Below are 22,402 nucleotides of genomic sequence, written 5' to 3'. Positions count from 1 at the left end.
TGAATCTCATTTTATGGTGGAGTCAATAACGCTTTTTTTTATTTACTGCGATGGCTAAATACTCACTCACCTTCCCATCTATCGGATATTTTAATCTCCATTCTGTACAATTTCTCAAAGCCCATTCTTTTATAAAAGTAGTGCACCACTGGGAGGACTACAGAAAATTAGGGGAGGAAAATTGGTTCCAAGAGGTAAGGCAGTGTTCCTTGTTATTGCTGAATTGTTACATGTATTACTTTCCACTATGTAATTATTTTTTATAATTAATCTAATAGTAACTACCATTTCTCTAATTACTCGAAATATGAAGCCTTTATGTATTCTCCCAGTTCTTTCTCTCACTCCGAAAGTCTCTAGCAATAGTTCCTAGATAAGGACTTTAGAAAATCAAACTTAAGATGTAAATAGTCAGAATTTAAGTAACACTGCTTTTCAACCTAACAATACGTACCTTTTCTCTGCAGGAAAGTAGAGTTTTGCCTGTGTCCAGCATGAGAAAAAGCAATGCGGAATAACGGGAATTGTTCCATCCTCTGGAGTCAGCAATACAATTGGGAGGCTATGCCTTGGTAATTCATGGGGCTTTTACCTCTCCCCTTGGGCTGCAAGGATAATACCTAGAAGACATATTCTGGGAGCTGTTCCATGCAAAATTCCTGTACGGGGCTGCACTGTTTACATTGACTACAAATCTGTATGCACAAGAGAGCTAAGCATGGGAACAAAAACCTATCTCTGAAGTCTTTCTGTGAAACAAATTGAACATCATCTTCCCCATAACAACAGGCAAAACCAGAAATAATTTTGAAGGGTAAAGTGTCTACCAAAAATGTTGCAGGGAACTTCTGCTTTCTAATACTACAGACCGTGTTAAGTCTCTTAAATGAACAGACTTCCAAAAAATATGTGAACAGTGTAGGTGAGGCCCATGAAGCCCAGCTAACTGATCCTTCTATAAGCCATGGAAAAGATAGTATGGAGAAGCAAACTATACCAGAAATAAAGCAGTTGGAAGAAGTTACATTGCAATATGAGAGCCATGTTTTAAAAAATACCTGTTTTATGAATACAGCTGTATTCACTACTGCTCCACAAAACACTATGGGCCAAATGACACACTGTTTTTTACAGATCAGATCAGAGATTTGATGAAAAGACAATGGGGAGGGGGAAAAGAAGCAGGAGGGTCCTGCAAAATAAGCAAACCAACCTCTACTTGAAGAAAGTATGAGAAACAGGTCTGCAAAAGCAGTGAATCAAGACTTTCAACTGAGAGGATTTATAGAGGAAGAGATTTTATCTCCAGGCACAGGTTAGCCTTGTATAAATCCTAACCCTTGTTTCAAACAAGCTGACCCCAAATTACCTGTGACATTAAAAGGAATTTTGTTCTAGAAGAGAACCTTGGTGATAATTTTGTGCTAAGACAAAGCATTTGGATGAGAGAGCTTTCCTGTGAGCAAGATGATTTCACTTTGAAAAACTTCCTAATTGTTGATTGATTGGATCTCCAAAGCAGCCCAGATGGGAAATCCTAAACTTGCTACAGTTGAACTTGGCATGGACCTTTAACTAGCATGTTGGCAGAATTATTTACATAAAGGTTCTTTGTCCATCTTTCCTTTTTCCAAAGGTACAAGATTGTGTCAAGTAAAAACATAGCCTATACCCCCCAGAGAGTATAAATGAAATTAAACTTGGAAATAAATTTGCAAGAACAAGGACATGCTGTTTTAAGAACACGCTTCCTCAATGACCACAGACCCAGCATGACCATGGACTACAGCTACGCTGGGAGCCTGCCTGCTGTGGACCCACAAGTAACACAGCACCAGCAACGTGCCAAACCCAAGCTGACAAGCTCTGCTGGGCAGCAGAACCCTGCTCCACACCCACACGAGTGTCTGCATGGTGTTGTGTGCTTCTCTGCAGATGCACCAGGGGACTTCATAAGCTGGGTAAGAGCAGTGGCCATATCAAGGCTTCCAGGAACAGTAAGGGAGGACAACTTTAACCCACAGTTAAGGGATGCAGCAATGAACACGGACTGAAATCAAAGGATACAGGGTGATGGGAACCAAGAGGGACCTCATGAATAAAAAGGATCAACAGGTACCCACCTCAAATGTACAGATACAAACACGGGGCGGCCTGAGGAACAAGAAGGAACTAGAGCTCCTCATGCTGTTACTACAGCACTGTTGGAATAGCAGATATGATGGTGGGAGCACTGTGATGGATGGGTACCACCCCTTCAGGGAAGACAGGAAGGAAGAAAGGAAGACTGGGCAGGCTCTTTACATGAAGGAGCAGCTTGAACATTTGTGATGGATGCCAGTCTGATTGAGAGTCCGGGCGAGCATCGGGAAAGAAGCCAGTGACAAGGATATGGGAGGGTATTGCAGACCAGCTCCCAGGGTGATGAAGACAGCCAAGCACTGGAACAAGTTGTCCAGAGAGGCTGTGTGGTTTCCATCATTGGAGATTTTCAAGGCCTGACTAGGTAAAGCTCTGAGGAACCTTGTCTAATCTGACAGTTGATTCCACTTGAGGCAGCAGCTGGACTAGGTCCAGAAGTCACTCCCAACCTGAATCATACTGTGATCCGACGCCTAAAGGACACAATCCCAAGAAGGAACTGTAGATCTGAAATTGAGGCAGAGAAAGAGAGCACCTGCTACCAGCCAAGAAGTCTGTTTTGTGACTGCGTCTTAGCTATGAGCATCACACACAGGTACTGACCCAGCAGCCAACTGTAGACCGAAGCTGCAGTTTTCCAGGAAGCTGGAGGAATGATGGAGCAATTGCAGTTGCAGCAGAACCCATTCCTGCAACTCTTGTGAACAACAAACATCGGGGGGGGGGGGGGGGCGGGGGCAGGGGGGAAGATAATCCCTGGCAACAAATGTTAACCTGAAGTTATTGTCTCAAAGAGCATTTTCTCAGGGCAAGGAAGTTCTACATGTTTTCAGTTTCCCCAACCACTTAAGAACCAGGGAATGTGAGACTGTTATTAAAAAGTATTCCCAGTGAGGGGAAGGGGCAGACAGGCCAAAATGCTTTTAATTCACTGATGTTCCTTACACGTGGCCTCCCCAGTAGTTCTACCCTACAATATAGCATACCAGTGCCAAGTTTGAGGAGTAACTAAAACTTACTGCCTCATTCTTTCAGAGACATTGTTTTCATGGTTTTGGACCTTATGAACTCCCTCTAAAATACAGACCACCACCATAGTCCTTTCTTGACAAATATCCAACCCTTGTTTTTACTGACAGAACCATATTGATTGCTTCTAACCATCTTCAATACGATAAGGCTGCTGCCTTCAGGAAATTATAATCACACCATCTCTCTTGATTTGCTAACTATACCCCCTCAAATCTTGGTCCTCCTCTCCTCTGTCTGGTTCTCTTCCACAGGTAGCTTCAGTTCCACCAGTGTCACGCAGCTCTTCTCTCAGCTCGTGCTCCGGGAAAGCTTTCAGTCAGCCCTCCAGCCCCAGCTAGCAGCCTCCTCTATGAAAGCTGCCCATTGGGCTTATCGATATCATCAACGATAGCTGCTCCTTGAATCCTCTAGGCTTCACTCAGCAGCTGGTCTCCAGCTCCGTGGACAGGCAGACATCTGAAACAATCAGCTGTGCATTTCCATTGCTACAACCCTGCTTTTGGACTCCTTCTTTTCTTTTCAGAAGTTGGCCTGCAGCCTAACAAGGGTTCAGAACTACTCCCAAAAGGGACAGGCAGCCTAAACAGAAAAGTGACGCTGAAAGGCGCTGCATGTACAGCAACCATGTTCTGCCCTGCCTTTTAAGGAACACTGAGCAGCTTGAACGCCTGTACCCATTTACAAATGAATCATGTGGTTCAGTGTGGCTCAACTGTACAACCAAACTACAAAGTTTATTGCTATTTGACTACAAGCATCCTGCATCTGTGTCAAAATTCTTATGTTTCCTATCTATGTCACTGGGAACATAATGCAAGTACATACACACTGCCACCATTCTGCTATATGCTTCTGTCCCTGATAACTCACTGCACCGCAGTACTACCCATTTTGTTTAGCTGGAAAAAAGAAAACTCACAAGTACTCGAGTACTGCCCTAATCCTCAAAAAGCTTCAAAGTCTATTGCTGGAGAAGCAGCATAGAATACATCTCTAGGTTCTGTAAAGATTAAGGTAGCAATAGGCTCCTTACAGCATCTGGGCCAAGCTTGCTATCAAAGCCTTTGGCTTAGCACCAGTAACAAGCTACAATAAACTTCGTATCAACCTCTAAAAAGAAGTTCACACACTAGCACCAGGATTTAGGTAGAAAACTAAGTTTGAAATTCAAGGCTCAATCCTGAAGAAGTTAATACAAGAATTAATACCTGTGACCAAGATACTGACTATGTGAGTCATTATTTGAGAAAACAATTATGAATCAGAAATGGACACATATGAGTATTATTTTAAACTCTGAATAAACTAATATGGAATTGATCTCAAGGTCTAACCCTTTAGTCTGCGAACTGCTGGACAGTACTTTTCCTTGCCTTGTTTTTACAAGTATTTGGGAAGTATGCATTACTGCTCACAGTACTTCCAACAAACAATAGCTCAGGGAAAAGAGAAAACACACTTTTAAACTGTTCAGAAAACATTAGAAAGAAAGCCTACACAAAATCATATACCACTGCAACATTAAAGAATCTAAAAATACTGAAAACAAAACCAGTAAACATCAATGTTGCATCTGTATGATAATCTGTGTTACAGTAATTTCTTGTACAGAATTTCTGTTAAGAATAAAGACAACAGTCTGTAGTTATCACTGTTGCCACTTAGTTTTAATGCACACGTGGTTCTCAAACTGGACAGGTAGAATACTCACAAACGTACCTGGAAAATCTGTCTGACATTTGCCTGCTCTCCATCTCCCCTTCTGACTTCCCTCCCCTCTTCCCCTTCCTCTGAAAACACTCTTTTGTGGCAGATGGGTAAAGAACTCAATGCTTTAAGTCAGTGAGAAGCACCGACTCTCACTGGCCCAACTGATCTGGAAGGGGGACAGTCACTGTTCTGCTGAATAGCTAAAAAACAAGGCAAGACTGGAAACAGGACCTCAGGATATGATTCTCTGTGGATCTCTGCAAGGAACAGATCCCTCTGCAAAGGTCGGTAGGAGGAAGGTTCTGGTGTCACCTGGTAGGCAGCAGCTTTGAGGAGAGTGATGAGGCAAGAAGGGCATGCAAAAGCCCCTGCCTGAACCTGAAATACAGGTTTAAAATGAAGTCAAAGATAAAATGAGAAACATGAGTGTATATACAAGTGTGGGTGGGAACCAGTCCTGTGGCTACAGAAAACAAAGAGAGCTGACTGAAGAAATCTGAGATCAGGTGGTAAACACGACAGCAAAATCACTTCTCCAACAGAGCACAGTTGCACTACCCTCTGAGAGCAATTCATTACGAAACTGCAAACCCCACTATCTAATTCCATTATCTTTATTTTGTCTCGGCACTATCTATGTGTATGGAAAACAACTGCAAAAAAATATACATGTGCTTTGGTTTTACTGACTTCCAGAACACAACTGGATTGGAAGCAATAGTTTTAATACATTCATCTTCTTTCAAACTGTGGTTTCACTGAAAGGTGGTTGCTTCTTGAACTTTTGCCTAGCATATCATTTGTGTGTTAGCCAACAGAATTCCCAAAGGCAATTTTTTCCCATGCCTCTCCTGTCAAGACTTCTTTTTTAAAAACATGCCCAACTGAAGGGTACTTCCAAAATGTATTGTAAAACTTGAATTTGAATGCTCTTCATTCATACAACAGATGGAAAAAAGTGAAGAGTAAGGAGGAAAAAAATGTACAGAAAGAAAGCAGACCTGTACAAAAAGCATAACGATGGAAAACAGAGGTCATTTGACTCTTGTTTCGCCACAACAGAAATACCAGAAGTAATGTTCTTCAGACTGTCACATTCAATTCCTAAAACAGAGTATCAGCTACCGTGTTTCTTTGCTGAAAGTCACTTTCCTGCTGCTTTCTGTACAGTGCTTGCAGTATTTAACTTTAAAGAGTCCAAGAGGCTTCTGATTGTTTCACTTCCTATTCCTTTCATCCTATTTTTCATCTTGCTGGGATTACTTTTTCCAAATGGTATCAGTATGGCTGCCAGTCCCCAAGGCTCTTTATTGATCTTTCGCTGAGTTTTATCTTCCTTCTGTAAAATCCAGGCACTTTCTCTGGCCATAGCTACAAATTTCTCCAGCTGCGGCTGATTAACATTCTTGCTGATATTAAGGTCTTGTTCAAAGGGATTCCAGATATAAAGAGGAGACGACTCAGGTTTATTTACTTCCTTTCCCTGCAGACAGTGTAAAGAAAAAGCACAAGTTGCATATGTACATTATAGGCTGAGCAAATAACAAATCACTTGAGTTATTACATTAGTATTAAGAGTAAAAGTATTTTGACCTAGTAGAGAACTTTTTGCAAAAAGCCCTGTCATTATTAATCAAGTTCATTTTCCTGTCAGCCTGACTGTATGACTCCTGTTCTCTGAATCCTCTTAGTGGTGGTTTTCCTTGCCACGTTCAGTTTAGATTTCCTTCAAGGCAAAGAACACACAACTACAGCTTAGCCTGTCTTTTTGGCTGTTCTCCCATCTGCTTTTCCACAAACCTCAGACTTCACTCACTGCAACCTCCTACCCCTACCTCCCTTTGTGCATGGCAGCAAGAGTGTGTCTATTAACCTGCATAGCCCAGTTTGATAATACTAGTACAAGCACTTGAACTGCTCAAACCATTCCTCTCTCAGTGCTCATTAAGAGCTAGTGTAACAAAACAAGACTACTGCCTTGGCTGAAATTCCTCACAGTTCACTCTGTCTTTTACATACAGAGCTATTTAGGTCATGGTCCACTTTCGGGCACTTGGTATAGCACAATGCAAGTTGTTGACAACTATGTAGTTTGCTATTTAAACACACTTCCATCTCGGTGCTTATCACTGCTACTTAGCTGATCTGCGCTGTATTACAGAAACTCTTCAAGCCTTCCACCAGAAGCTCTAGCAGGAACCTACCACCTACTGCTATACCTGGAAGTGTCCGTGTACATGCTACACACTCTTGCCCCAGGGCCAAGAGGACTTAGTTAAACAGAAAAATATCATCAGCACAGACATTTCTCCTGATTACCTCAGGCTCCAATACCTGTGTGTTTTCCCTTGGGTTTTTTTAAGGCTCAGTGGCAAACAAAAGTTTCTCCAGCTTAATGAATCAGTTTCTAGGATCAACCGGCAGTGGCAAAAAGGGCTCTTAGGCCAGTAATCCAGAAGTATACAAGCAGGAAACAGAAAACAAACAGGTGTCCACACAGCAACAGGGCACTGAAACCTCCCATCCTGGCAGCAGTCCAGCAGGAACAGGTGCAAGTTAAGGTAGTAACATTTGTATATATTTCTATTATAATTGCATACACACATGTATCAATAAATAGCATGACTTAAACGTATAAATTGAACTAAAGTGACAGCACAGAAGGATCATGTTAACTGTCACACTTACTGAATTGTAACTACACTTACTGTAGGCTGATATAAACTGCAGTAGAAAACTCGAGTGCCAAAACCAAGTTTCACAACTCAGTTGTAAATTTTAATGCAGACACTGTTTGGGTCTGGACTTCCAACTTCAAACACAAAGTGGCATACAGGGTTTGCCATAGACTTCTGTTATGACATACATCATAACATTTTAAAAGTTTTCCTCTCACAGAGGCAAAACAGCTTCTACTTTTTTAAACTGCCACTTTTATTACACGGTTTTCAAGAAAAATCATACAGGCTTAGCATCTGAGTTTGTGCTTTCCAGCATATTCAGGTAATGACACTGTAAATGTTCTTAATGATGCTGTAAATGATTAGGCTCTGAGAGGAAAACTCTACTCTTTCACAGAAAGGACTCAGTTTCCGGATACAGCCAATTTAAATGTACTTTGTACATACAATTAAAAATGACACAAATTGTTGCTTAACATACATAGTTTGTCAAACAGCAAAGAAATTCAGTTAATAAGGATGAGAGATTAAAATTCATTTACCTTTCGAAGATTTATGGAATTCTTTCTAAAATCAAAGTTTCCAAAATACTCAAAAAAGTCACCCAATAATACATCTAAGGGAAAGAAAAACAGCAGCCATCAGTAATACCAAGGAAAACTTTATTTTCAATATGCTTGTCAAAATAATAAAAAAAAAAGTTGATGAAGATTTACTTACCAAGTGTTTCTGTATTTTTTGTAGGTTTAATCTTGCTTAAATCACTAACAAATGAGCAATCATATCCTCCAATTACATGCTTGTCTTTTTCACCTGAAATAAAAATGGGGGGCATATTTTGAAGTGATAAACAATAAAATGCCATTGTATTTAATATAATTCAGATTAACAGACGTTAATGAATTCAATGAATGCTATCGTATTAGAGTAAATCAAATCAGTAATTCACAAGTGAGGTTTCAGGTTAAGATTCAGCTTAAACGGTGTAAGATTTAAAAAGAAAAAAATTCTATGGACTGGCAAAGGAAAAGACGCATGAGTAAATGGCTTATTTTCAAAAGTTTACAGGAATAAGGTGTAGGACATCCCAGGACGTCTGGTTACTTCTTTTAAGGAACAAACCTAATACCTCTACATGCAGAGCCTTATCACACACTAAACAGCACAAATCTCTGAGATCAATACCTATATGAGGGTTAAAAAAACCAAAGACTCAAAGTGTCCACCATCTTTTCCTGAAAACCTTAAAGAGAATTAGGAATATTCTTGTAAAATTTTGGGCCAGGTGTTTTTGGTTTATGTATAAAAATCCTACAGAATTCTGATAGAAATAATAGTTCAAATAGTTTAAACTGATTTTAAACCAACTGAACACAGATCTTTTTCTCCACTCAAATCACTCAGTGTTTTCAAGGAAGCATATCAATAAGCAGAAGGCATAAGTGAGGAATCAAGAACCTGTCATTCTCTACACTTTCATAAGATTACTGAAGGTAATACACCTTGAAAGCTACATATGAAGCAGCCTGAACACCTTGTTTGTGAAGAGATAAGAATTATTTGCAGGTTGCCTGAATAGTCTCAAGGATAAAATAAAAATTGCGACTAAAAACTATAGCCTTACTTTTAAACACTTGGCATCTAGAAAACAATACACTTATCAATCTGCACAAAAACCTTAGCAACTACAGAGACGTTGGAAACCCTACGAATCTTCTAAAACCACAAAATACGAAATAACCAAAAAACAGCCAGTATGGAAGAACTGAGCAAATAAATGACTTTTAATTAGCTGAGGCATACAACAGGCCTAACCCCTCCAAATAGAAATTAGTATTGTATTGAAAATGGATTTATTTTGCCTTTAAAAAGACATTATTTTCACACACCAAAAAAAAAAAGTAAAACTTGTAGAGTCCCTTAAAATTAAGGTAGACATAATATGCATTAGCATTTGAGAACATAAAGAAATTACTTGGGTTTATTCATCACAGAAAACAAATGTGAAAGTCACATCAATGAACACATAAACAGCTGTCCTTACCTGCCAATTCTTTAAGTTGGTTTAGTGTTGGAATGATAGGTGGAGATCTCTTTTGCAGAAAAAACATGACCATCATGGTCAGAGAGAAGTTTGTAATCCAGGTACCAGGAACACTATTTGTCAGTCCATGAACACGGGCCCAACATCGTACGCTGAACACCAGTGCTCTCACACGGGAATCCAGACAGCCATAGATATACAAGAGTTCTGAACTTCTTATAGCAATGCTGAAGAAGAAATGAGAAGTAAAAGACAGGTAAATAATGAGAGAATTGTAAAGTACCAGACGCAGCGTTTGTTGTTCAGCCCTACAGCATCAGTTATAAGGGTATCCATAAAAAAATTTTACTTTTATGCATTTTAAAGAAATAGAAGAGAATGCCTGAAATTGTCCAGGATGAAATACCTGGTAGTTTTCCACAGTACAAAGTATACAGTTATGGGTAAATAATAACACCGCATTAGCACTATCTCCTGTTTGGTACCACAGTGGGAGAAAAAAAACCCAAAACAAAACCAAAAAAATCACCAGCAAGTACTCAGGAGTGAAACTATGCAAAATCAAGGCAGAAAATGTAATTTAACCACAACTGCCTTTGAGGTACATTAGATAATATCTCTATCCTAATATATAATAAAATATAACTAGAAATTCTCTTACAACTTTAAAAAGGAATAAAATAACACACTGAAAAATACATGAAGCACAGAGACACGATGAATTCTGCAAAACAAGCCTATCTGGTAATTGCCAAATGACTAATGTTTGGTCCTGCTGAAAAAAAAAAACTAATCTGGAAGGATAAAGGTTTTCAGATGGATCAGGTTTTGATCTGTTTCATCACACGGTTGTACATTCATGCAGTGTACAAATGGGAAGGCAAGAAAAAGGAGGGGGGGGGGGGCGGAAAAGAAAGCACAGTATGAGAGCAAACCTTACTCTGGATTCAGTTTTAGTCTAAAGTGCTTGTTGAACTACAGTTACAGGAGTTTTTACTCCCAATCTTGCACTGAATTCTTCTAAAAATCCACCATGGCATTCTGGGGAATTTTACCACATCAAAGTTTTGTTGTAACACCTGGACATCTAAAATTTCAACTGTGAAGTGCTTCCTTGTATCCACAGAGGTTTGTTATTACTCCAAATGATGAAGACAATGCACACAGTCCCAACCAGTCAAACCGTGAGCACAAAATTACAAGGAAGTTTGCACAGAACTGCATGCTGACTTTCACTGTGGCTACATACACAAAAGTAATTTTATTCTAAGACATTTGTTCAGCACTGCCTCGACAACTCCTGCATGTTCTGAGACAGGACTTTCAGTAATTTAGAAGATTCAGTCTAGGATCTGATTGCATCTGATGTAGACAATCGCCACTAAAAGTTATATCAAAAGCATTTTTGAAGATAATGATTTATATTATACTGTTCCCTAACAACAGTGAAAAGGGTAAGTAAGTAATTTTTTATTATGTATCCTTATGCCAGGGTTATGGATGTATTCTGGATTAAGGTGGGTATTTCTTCATAAAATGAGCGACAGCAAAACAAATTATATGCTTTACTATCAACCAAATGAGAGCAAGCTGAAAGAGGAAAAATAGCAAAGAGGTATTTGTAAGAAGCCTGCTCCCTCTATTGGGCACTGCTGCAAAAGGTCCTGCATGACAGTAAAGTTTCAAACTGTCTTCTGATGCAGTTAATTAATTCAGCATTCAAGATAACTTGTCAGCAAATAGGTGTATGCAGGCTCTTAAGAAGGAAAAAAGGACTCCAAAATAACTAGATGACAAATCACTGAAAATCGACACAACAGAGCTGCTTAATCGGAAGAGCAATCAAAAGAAGGATGTGCATATGTACATACACACGAAAGGAAGTAGTAACAAACTAACACTGCCTTCTTTCAATTCCTTATAAGCCAATCTTATTGTATACAGTGGTTTTCAAGTCTTCATTTTCAACTAGCAAGTGTTTCCTATGCTGGAGAAAGACACCTTAAGCATATCAAAACTTTAAGCTCTAGAAGTCATAAATATCCTTTTTACTTTCAGAGCCAACACTCACATTTGTTAAGAACACAGAAAAGAGTAAACTGAACATTCCATTACAGCTTTTCAGAACATAAGTACATTAGTATTCTTCTTAAACTTTTTAAAACCAGGTCTCACCTGTTGCTCACTGACAGATCACACTGGAATCCTGTTGGTTGATGGGAAAATTTCACCAGCGGGCAGCGAGCATGCAGTATCTTCTGTACACTCGAACACCCAGGACCAAAATTATCAAGGCAATCACCAATCACAGAAAGAATTTTCTGAGTTGCTAATCTTTCAGATGGTAATCTTTTCATCTGATACTCCATTTCAAAGGGACCTTTTTTCTAACACAGAAATTTCAAAGTAAACTGTTAACTCTGGAACCAAAGAGACATTTAAGAACACTTCTGAAAGGCTGCAATAATTTGCAAAGGAGTTTGAACAATTAAGAGATTGAAAGACATGAACTATTTAAAGCAGCCCGCAGAACTTAAAAAAGGTAAAAACATATTGCTTTCTGGTTTATGTTATTTTTCAGTGATTCAATTTTTCCAGGTTAATAGTGATCAACTTACTGTAAAGTTACTCATTCAGATGACGGTATAATACTGCTACATCTCACTATTGCCCAAAACAAGTAATTATGGAATTCCCAAGAGAGTGTGTATGCTCTGATGGAAAAGAGGAGCACACAATTAAATTAAAGAGAGGCAAAATACAACCAAACCACCGTTAATTTCAAACCACCATTAATTCCATTTCAAATCCTCAAAGAACAATGTGCTACTAGTGAATCAAGTAGCAGTGTAAAGGAAAACGCCTTTTTCATTTAAAAAAAAAAAAAAATGTTAGTATGCAAATGACTTAATCCTTCAAAATTAAGATAAGCTTCTGTAAGACTTAACTTCACATCACATACAGTTTTTCTGACAAATAGAAAACTTGTGAAGATGTATTCTGACAACATCAGAAATTAATTTTCCTGTAGGACTTTGTATTTTGAGTTGTCATATTTGTAATTTATACCCCAATAAAATAACTTACACCTATGAAATCTCTGTTCTCTTTATAGTCTCTGGTTTTAAGCCTCAGCTAATTTTGCTTGCTAATCCAATACTTAACACTGACTTATCCTCCCCCTTGAAACATGTCATGTGTGAATGTATACTATACAAACAGCATTACACAGTGACCTAACTGGTCCTCTGAGACACAGAGGTGATTACTTTCGGTTAGTGTAAAGAAAACATGCTGTCACAGACAGGCAAAACAGAAGTTATGGACCTTGCAACCTTTCCCATAAACTCACTTTAGGTCCTGATTTTCTGAGTCACTCTGGCAATCGTTGAGGCGACTGTTGCTGCTCTCCTCTTGCCAACAGTTCTCCAGACAGCATGCGTGTTTGAACATACCAGGACAGAGATCCCTAATCCCATTTAGCTGTGTAGCTGCATGCTACAGCAGGGCTGGCTCAAAGTGAAAGGAGCCCATAAATATCAACACTGAGGTAGGTAACAGGAGAGAAAAAGACAGGGACTGGCTGACATGTAGGTGTGCTTGTATTCGGACCTTTATATTCGTGACAAAAATCACAATGACTTTTCATCATTGTGACTTCCCAGACAGCAGCTTAATAGCTCTCAAAAGCTGAATGAAGACTTTTTTTGTAATGACAAAACAGCCACAATTAATAATTGATAGGACCTTCATATATAGCTTTGGTGCCAGCTGTGGGGAATGAAGCACTAAAACACTTGTCCCAACCCTGTGGTTCTCCCGCTATTCTTGCCATGTCACTCAAAACAGCAAATGTCGATAAACTACTGCTTCGGGATAAACTGATAGAGTGCCCTAAGCAAGAAGCATACCTGTTTTAACTCAAAAACTACGACTCTAAAAATATCACAAAACTCAGTTTTAAGTCATTAACTAATCTTCCAAACTGCCCGCATGTTAAAAACACCTTGATCTGTGGTCAAATATGGTATTGATAATCCACTCTTGCTAAAGATTGCTCCCATTTCACTGCTTTTTTAATTCACAATTAGTAATCAGTTTGCCCTAAGACTCAAAAAACGTTATTTAATGTAAATAGGTGCTAAAATGCCTGGTCCTCCTCCATATCTGGTACCTCCTGAAAGGCTGCAATAGCACAGAAATCAGAAGATACTCTCTCTACTGCTGCTATATCATGTTATAACTAAAGCTACCTTCCCTTGTTGTCACTTGTTCTAAGACAGTCATCTTACGCATATTAGTAACACAATTTGCCAAGAAGGATAACATTATCCCTATAAATCACACTGCCAACTATATGAGACTTTTGCCTTCCTCTGAAGTGTTTTATCTGTTCCCCATCACAGGAGATATACACAACATCTTATTTTCCTACCATATTGGGTTTATGTGGCAAGGCTTTGGTAGTGGGGGAGCTACAGGGGTGGCTTCTTTAAGTAGACACTAGAAGCTGCTCCTAATGTTGGACAGAGACAGTTCCAGCCAGTTCCATGATGGACCAGCCGCTGGCCAAAGCTGAGTCCATCAGCAATGCCGACACCTCTGTAAGAAAGGATAAAAAGTGCTGCACAGCAGCTGGGAGAGCGAGAGAAACAACACCGCAGACACCAAGGTCAGTGAAGAAGGAGGAGGAGGAGGTGCTCCACGTACCAGAGCAAATATTCCCTAAAAGACAACGGTGATGCAGGCTGCCCTCCTGCAACCCATGGAGGACCACAGTGGAACAGACACGCACCCTGCAGCCCATGGAGGACCCCATGCCAGAGCAGGTGGATATGCCCTGAAGGAAGCTGCAGCCTGTGGAAAGCCCACACGGATCAGGCTCGTGGCAGGAGGTGCAGGCCATAGTCTCTATGGCGCAGGTTTTCTGGCAGGACCTGTTACCTCATGAAGAATCCATGCTGGAGTAGTCTGTTCCTGAAGGACTGTACCCCGTGGGTAGGACCCATGCTGGAGCAGTTCTTGAAGAGCTGCAGCTCCTGGGAGGGACCCCACACTGGAGCAAGGGAACAGCATGAGGAAGAAAGAGCAGCAGAGATGAAGCGTTATGAGCTGACTGCAACCTCCATTCCCCATCCTCCTGTGCAACTTGGGGGAAGGAGAAAAAAGTGTTGGGAGTGAAGTTGAGCTTGTGAAGAAGGGTGTGTGATGAGAAGGTGGTTTTAATTTTGGTTTTTTAATTTATTTCTCACTATGCTACTCTGTTGTTAACTGGCAATAAATTAAATTACTCCTCCCCAAGTTGAGTCTGTTTTGCCTGTGATGTTAATCGGTAAGTGATCTCCCTGTTTTAACCTCAACCCATGAGCTTTTTTCATCTTATTTTCTCTCCTTGTGTTCTTGAGGAGGGGGGTAGTGACAGACCAACTGGCTAGGCAGCTGGAGGCCAGCCAAGGTTAACCCACCACACCTACAAAGCACAAAGCTCTCTAGGTGCTAGAGCCTTCGTCTCCCACTTTGACTATGCTTGAATCAAGCAAGACACAAGAGTTGCGATAATGATTTTTACACTTCTTTACAGGACAATGCTCTAACATACCTTATTTTTGTACATACTTTCACATCGATGCAGCAGATGTGCCCATGTTTTAATGCTCCAATATTTAAATAAAATTAACAAGATCATCATCTTTAGCGTATAAAGACTGCTTGCACACAAGACAAAAGCCTCACTGAATACACAGAGTGTAAGTGTGCCACGCAGCCTATTAACCTACCATATAACCTGAAGATACACAGATAGTTTCCCTGCTGGCTTCTGCTGCAGCATCCCCATAGTAATAAGTCTGTCAACCACCCACAAGTAATCACAACTGCTAGTAACCCTCATCCATCATTGAATACCTCGAAGTTCACAATAGAACTTCTATTTCTAAAGAGGATGAATGCTAAAGAAAAGAGCTTGTTGCAAAACATGCTTTCAAAATAGACATTTTCTACTTGAAAGATTTTTTCCCCTCAAAATTTAAGAGGCAACTTTACTGTTGACATACAAAGGGTTCCTAGTTTAACACTTCACACACACAAACACACACACAAACACACTGATCCTACTCTTCAGCTGATGCACTTGCTGTCATTTTGTTTGATCACTGCAGTAATACTAAAAACTCTGTATGTTTGAAGGGCTATCTCTTTAAAAGTAATGTACATGGCAATATACAAACTGTAAAGAAAAGCTGAGTTAATTTTCAATCTTCAAAAGCTTAAGCTCCTTGTGGTTATTTTTTGGTGTTGCTTTTTTTTTTTTAAGGAAAACAAAGCTAATTTTTCCTGAACTATTTGTTGCTATACAAATAAAAAGAAAAGTTTTCAAAACACCAGAATCACTTAATTGCCCATACAGAATCCATGAAGAATCCCAACTTCTCTACAGGGTATTTCTGATCCAACTCTCCTTCTTCCTATCCTGATTCTCATCTCTCTCATATCTCGATCTCCAAGACAAAAGGATATTTACACTGTCCACAGTCAAAAAACCGCACCAAGAGACAAGATCCTTCCAAAAATGCCTTGTCTAGCCCTTTCCCATTGTTTATGCATACACACACAAGGACTGAGACACAACCTACTCTACATAAACCTTTTGATTTGAAGCTGCCCAAATACCAACAGTGAACATGTGAACTTGGTTACATAGTGCAGATTTCCAAATAGTAATATGGATAAAGGCATGATCAAGATGAAATTTAGTATATGCATTGAAAAATTCAATACCTGTTGACTGAATATTGTTTGCTGGCAGTCTTGTAACCCTCCAGCTTCTCAAGGTAGTGATGTAAATTCTGTACTTTGGTTAGCAAATTCAAGTAAGTGTATTTCAGTTTTGAGCCTCTACACTTCCTTAGTAATCACCACTTGTCCTGGTGCTTACTGTTGCATTATCAATAAGGCATTCAAATAATTATGAAGTATCTTACAGGAAGTCTGACAACTGCAAGTATCTGCACTGTTGATCCTGTTTTGCTCCTGGGTCCTGGTCCCAAAACATCTGTAGCTCACACATATCAGCTTATCCTCAGGTTCCCATCAGGGGTAAGCCAACTAATTCCCTTCGCAATGCAAATCAAGTGCTGTTAACATGGTAATTTTCTCTGGACAGACAACACAAATATGAGCATGTGTGCCACCTGCAACTATTCACCAACACTATCACAGGTCTTAAATTTTCACACCTCCACACGCTCTTGTGTGTGTGTATATACATGTATTCTTACATATATCCACTTCAGTACATAGTTCAGTAACTTTTCTATAGTATGAAGTCAACTCTTCCAACTAAGAACCTGACAACACTCCCAAAACACACGTGCACGCACACACACACACACACAATTATTATACTTTAGAACACAGAGGAACCGAAAAATCAAAGCTAAGCTTTAAACCAGCATGGATGAAGCCCAGCAGCTCCACAGAATAAAACACATCAGTAGGATGGGAAGGTCTGACACTGGTGAATCAATTTCAGAGTATGAGGGGGTTTTTTCACCATGAAAATAATCCTAACAGTGCAAAGTCTATGAAAACACCAAATCATTTTCTTCCTATTGCAAGGAAGACCTCTTTCATGTCACATCCAGTTTTTGGAAGTCTTCAAATCCAAACAAACTTGTTCACAATCTCTAGTATGAACTCATGTAAAACCTAAGTATAAACAAACTGATTTCCATCTGTGAAACAGCAAATGAACTGCTCTGTTGAAGAAATCCAACAGACTGAAGATGCATAGCATAATCTTACCATCATTGTAGCGTGCTTTTGTATATCATGGAAGTCCAGAAACATGTCCACATCACATCCCAATTTGCCAAAGGTGTTGACTGAAGAGCCAAATGGCTTTACTGTGCTGTCTGGAAAAAACGCACGTGCAAAATCCCGAACCAGAGAACAGGCCAGAAATCGGAGCTTGATATTTTCTTCTGTAAGCTGATACTCATTCAGTAGAATGTACATCTGAGTGCTTATCTAGTAAAGACAATAAATGCTGTAAAAATACAATGACCCATTTTCTATCTATTAACATGTATATTAATCTATTTAGTATCATTACAATTAGAAGATTTGTTTAAAAATCTCAAACAGGTTTATTTCATGCAGAAAAAATGATTTTGTCAATTAAAATTACTAATTTCATCTATTTATTTCAATATAGAACCACTCACACAAAATTCTACCAAGAGTTCCTTTTTTTTAAAAAAAATAAATTAATAAATTGCTTTATAAGTTGCACATGACCACTTGTAAACCTGAAATGGATGTGGTTCATTTTTAATTGAGAGAGATCCAGAAACCTCTACTTACACTGTCTGCACAACAAAGCTTTTGAATAAGCTCGTTCACTGGAATGTGAGACTGAGGAGAGAGATGAACAGGTGTCTCTTCAGCAGCTTGACTCACTGGGTTTTTCAACTTGAAAGTAAAAAGTCTAGATTTAAATGGGACAACATAATGCTCTGCAGTACTTGGGATTCCAATAGCATCCTGCAGTGAGGCTATACTGTTCTTTTCCGAAAATTCTACTAAAGCATGGATACCCTAAAACATTAAGAATGGAAACAGACAAAGTTAGATAAATGCATATAAGCCTTGAATACGATTGTACTGATATTATTCAGATGTTCCTGGGAGTATTGAAACAGTTTAATATGACAGTCCTGAAGCTGGATGCTAGGTTCTGCACCTCAACACTTTTTAGACACTTTTTCAAAAGAAGTAAAAAATATTTAAAATACGGTATTCTTGGCAGTAAGCACTAAACATAAAAGTTGTAAAATCTATTTATCTTTAGAACTGTAATGCTCAAGAAATACTGTTAGCTCTACTGTTAGAACAATGAACAGTGCTATGTAAAAGTTTCAAAGATTTAGTGCAAAACAGGTTGCTAGCTATCCCTTAAAGATGTTGCTTAGCTGACTTATGAATAAAAATCTCTTGCAAAGCAACTTATACACATTACCAAAGTTAAAAAATAATTTAATATACTAATTATACAGAATTTGCTTAACTTGTATGTATGAGGCCTTGACCAAATCCTGTTATTTCTTTTTGTCTGTGTCTCGATCTTAGTTTACATTGCTAATTACTTACATGATTTTCAAAAAAGAAATGACTCTTAATGTTTCCATGACTGGATAAATATTGCAATAATTTTTTTTCATTAATTTTTGGCGGGCACTTAATTAAAACCGTCTGTTCTGCTTGCTCCAATCGTTCTGTTTGGACCTCTGTGAATGTCTTCTTTCTGGCACTGATTCCAGCATCTGTGAGAAGAAATGAATACCATTCATTCTTGATGAATCTTCCGTAGCAAATTTTCTATATGAACAGAAAGATTTAACACTGATTTTAGTACACTTAATCTCTTCCTCTGGACTGAACAACTGAACAAATGCTTGTCCTGGCTCTTTAAGAGGTTTATAGCAAAAGAGAAAACAAACAAGAATGAATGAAAGACACAAACCTAAGTGTATTTCCCTCACAAATGCATACATTTATAAGAACAAGGCATAGGAAATGTAGGAAGAAAACAATACTGACTTCCCTTGATGCCACAGGAAGCTTGATGATACAAGGAATCTTTGTTCTTTGATTTGCTGTTCACCATAAAACTCAGCACACAGAGTCAGACTCTACACACAAGCCTGGAGATATCAGCTAGGGTATGAGGCAGAGCCAGACCATTGTCAAGCTGCATTGAAGGGATAATCTCTCTCAGCTACCACAAAACCAGCACTTTCACCTTTGGAACAATTCAACACACTTATTTTTACAACTCACCACCTTCTTTTACAGTAAACTCCTACTCAAAGTTTTTGATTAATACTATACTTTCATTTACTCTACTACAATAAACCCACAGATCACTCATATCTTGCCACACTACTGGAAATTTACATTGTTGCTGACAGCCTACAGAATTAACATGGAAATGAGACATGCTGGAACATCCAGAAACACAGAAACCTTTTTCTTGATTGCATACATGCAAAGGGGCAATGTCCCAAATTAGAAATCATAATCATTTCCCTGCATAACTCTGAAACTAATCCAATATCACATCCAACTGACTACCACATTACTAGAGCCTGTGAAGCTGCTACCTGTTAATATTTCCACCTGTAATTCAGATTGGGGACCTAGAGAACATTCAGTTATTTCCCTGCAACCACTATCTGCTACAGAAAGATTCAGCAGAGAGCTCTTTATTCTATGCTTTTGATTTTGAGGAACCCACACCATATTTTGGCGTCAAAAAAATCTTAACTCTCATCTAATGACACTCGTATTTATTATTATTATTTAAAAATCTTTTGTTTTACAAGTCTATTGAGTTCTCACACAGGCTTGTAAAAAATTACCAAAGCAGTTGTTTCAATACCTTAGTTTATATTATATAGCTTTCTTCATTAGAAGACCAAAGAAACACCTTATGAAGACAATAAATATCCTACTTTCTGTAGGGGCAGAGAAGTGTGAAATGAATGCGATGCAGAAAGGACAAGTCAAGTCCCATGGATGAGTGACACAATCAGGAGATGAACCCAGATCTTCTCACTCCTGTACCTGTGCATGCTTATTTACTATAGCAGATGTGCCCTGACATCTCCTCCTGGCTCTGCTGTCATTTGCAGTCTGAGGATGGCACAGACGACCACATCCAAACGGTGGCTCTAAACATTTTAAATGCATGAAAGGCAGTTCACTTTCTTCCCCTGTTCCATACAACACTTCCAGCTAATGGCAGAATTTCACAATTATTTCGAACAGATATACACCAATACTGCTGCTGGAAGAACAAGCCTCATCCCTGCATGGTGCTCACGCACATTCTAATGCTGCCCTCTGCATGCTGATGCAAATGCAAGCATTCACCTAGTCATGTAGCAAACCAGGCGAGACTAATGATCAAAGGTATACACCAAAACAAGAGTAACTGGAATTTGGAATTGTTCCTTAATCCAATTGCTGCATATTTGTTAGTACAAGGACATGAAGAGCTAAAGACTGTTAGTTTTATGAAACTGTGATAATACAGCCTGATCTTCTCCTCTCTTTAAGAAAAGCTTTCTACCTAACATTTTTCAAGCTCCAAAACATGGACGTAAGTCCAGGCCTGAGGCTCACAAATGCATTAAGTTACACGCTACACCCAAGTCCATCAATTACAGACAGCCCTCACCAGTTCTTGGCTTGTACTAAAGACACAGCACCAACCAAAAGCTTCCCGTGTCCTGTTAAGGGGGTCTCTCAGGATAACCATTATCACTTCGCTTACCCCTAGCTGATATCTGCGTTTAATAACTCAGGCCTAGGAAACGACAGCGGGGTCTGGCCTGCACCCTGACGGTGCGGCCGGGAACGCACAGGCCGGCCTCGCTGCCGTGGGGGCGGCCCCGGCCGGGGCTCCCCGGGCTCTCACGCCGGAACGCCGGCAATGCTCAGGCGCCTCTCCCGGAGCTGAGCCGGCCGCCCGAAACACCACAGGCGGGCCACTCCACTCCCCCCGCCCCCGCCTGACCGCACCGCCCCCCGGGAGAACCATCGGGCCGCCGCGGCCCCTCACGGCAGCGAGGCGCTGAGGGGAAGGCGGCGCGGCCCGCAGACCCCTACCTTCTCCCGCCTCCTCGGCGCCGGCTGCCTGCGGCGCCCTCTGCACCGCGGCGCCGGAGGAGCCGAGGCGGGCCGGCCCGGGGAGGCGCAGGCGGCCGCGCAGCAGGCAGAGCGCCCGCCCGCCCGCGCGGTGCGCCATTACCAGGCAGCGCCGCCGGCAGCGGCCTCTGCGCAGGCGCCGGCCGGGGCGTTGGACGGCAGCTGGCAAGGCTCAGCCTTCCTCCGCCCGGCGCGCTGGGCCGCCCTGGGGTGACGCCCGCGACGTTTGCCGGGCCGGGAAGGGCGGCGGCGGCGTGTGCGAGCTGGCGTGGGGATCCGACCCGGCCGGGCCGAGGCGGTGGGTGCGGGCAGCTGCCTGCCCCGAGCGAGGAGGCGCACGGCGGCCCCGGCCCCCTGCGAGCCCAGCTGCCAGTGCCCGCGGGCACTGCTCGCGTCCACCCCGCCAGCCGGGGACCGCAGGGCGAAGGTGGGCAGAGACGTGAGCCCCAAGGGGCCGGCGGCCGGGATCATGGAGGCTGGAATCTCGCTTTTGGCAGGCTGGCTATTTGAGGAGGGGAAATGGAACGATTGCCTGGTCCCGTGCCAGGGGCGCGAATGCCGAGTGGCTGTAGAGGAGTCAGCGCGCACGTCCTGCGGGACCAGGAGTGCAGCGGTTAGGGCTCAGCTGCAGGGAGCCCGGGAAGCAGGCGCAGGCCTAGAGCATGGTTCGGCCTACAGCATGGTTCCCCAGGTACAGACTGAAGAAGATGTTGTTTTCCTTAGTATTTAAAAACAGTCACTTAGGTAAGAACTGTGGGAGCACCTGTAGTGTACGTCAGGGGCCACGTGGCTACTTCGTGCATTAGCAGGTCTTCACTGCAGAGCTTTACTCTTGGTAGCCTCCTGGTAAGTCAGGGTGTGTAAGTAATTGCAGTGACCTAATTATCTTGGGTTTGTATCCCAGGATAATCCTGAAGACAGAGTAGACTGCTTTTAAAATACTGCAATTTATATCCTACGTATGCATGTCATGGAGCAGAAACTTGTGTTTCCTCCATCTCTCCATGGCGAGTTTCCTCTGGAATCCTATGACTTGTCCTTCTTAAATTCATTGATGTGGAGGGAAGAGAAACTCCTCCTC

General features: G+C 40.9%; 1 protein-coding gene and 1 long non-coding RNA gene across 2 annotated transcripts; both read right to left on the bottom strand.

Moving 5' to 3' along the window:
• Window positions 1-5,482: 5,482 nt before the first annotated feature.
• MTPAP (mitochondrial poly(A) polymerase) lies at window positions 5,483-21,458 on the bottom strand. Its single transcript, XM_056334465.1, has 9 exons — window positions 21,283-21,458; window positions 18,760-18,932; window positions 17,974-18,207; window positions 17,413-17,637; window positions 11,785-11,996; window positions 9,610-9,836; window positions 8,286-8,378; window positions 8,108-8,181; window positions 5,483-6,367 (listed from the first exon to the last, which is right to left on the bottom strand). Exons 1-9 carry the CDS (start codon window positions 21,419-21,421, stop codon window positions 6,029-6,031), a joined length of 1,716 nt encoding a protein of 571 aa, XP_056190440.1. The 5' UTR covers window positions 21,422-21,458; the 3' UTR covers window positions 5,483-6,028.
• LOC130147417 (uncharacterized) lies at window positions 12,962-17,406 on the bottom strand. Its single transcript, XR_008821240.1, has 2 exons — window positions 14,320-17,406; window positions 12,962-14,211 (listed from the first exon to the last, which is right to left on the bottom strand). It is a non-coding gene; the product is annotated as an uncharacterized LOC130147417 (long non-coding RNA).
• Window positions 21,459-22,402: the final 944 nt, after the last annotated feature.

This window comes from Falco biarmicus, chromosome 4 (genome assembly GCF_023638135.1).
Source record: "Falco biarmicus isolate bFalBia1 chromosome 4, bFalBia1.pri, whole genome shotgun sequence".
Classification (NCBI taxonomy): domain Eukaryota; kingdom Metazoa; phylum Chordata; class Aves; order Falconiformes; family Falconidae; genus Falco; species Falco biarmicus.
Note: the sequence above shows the minus strand (reverse complement) of the source record. Positions and strands in the feature narration are given on the sequence as shown.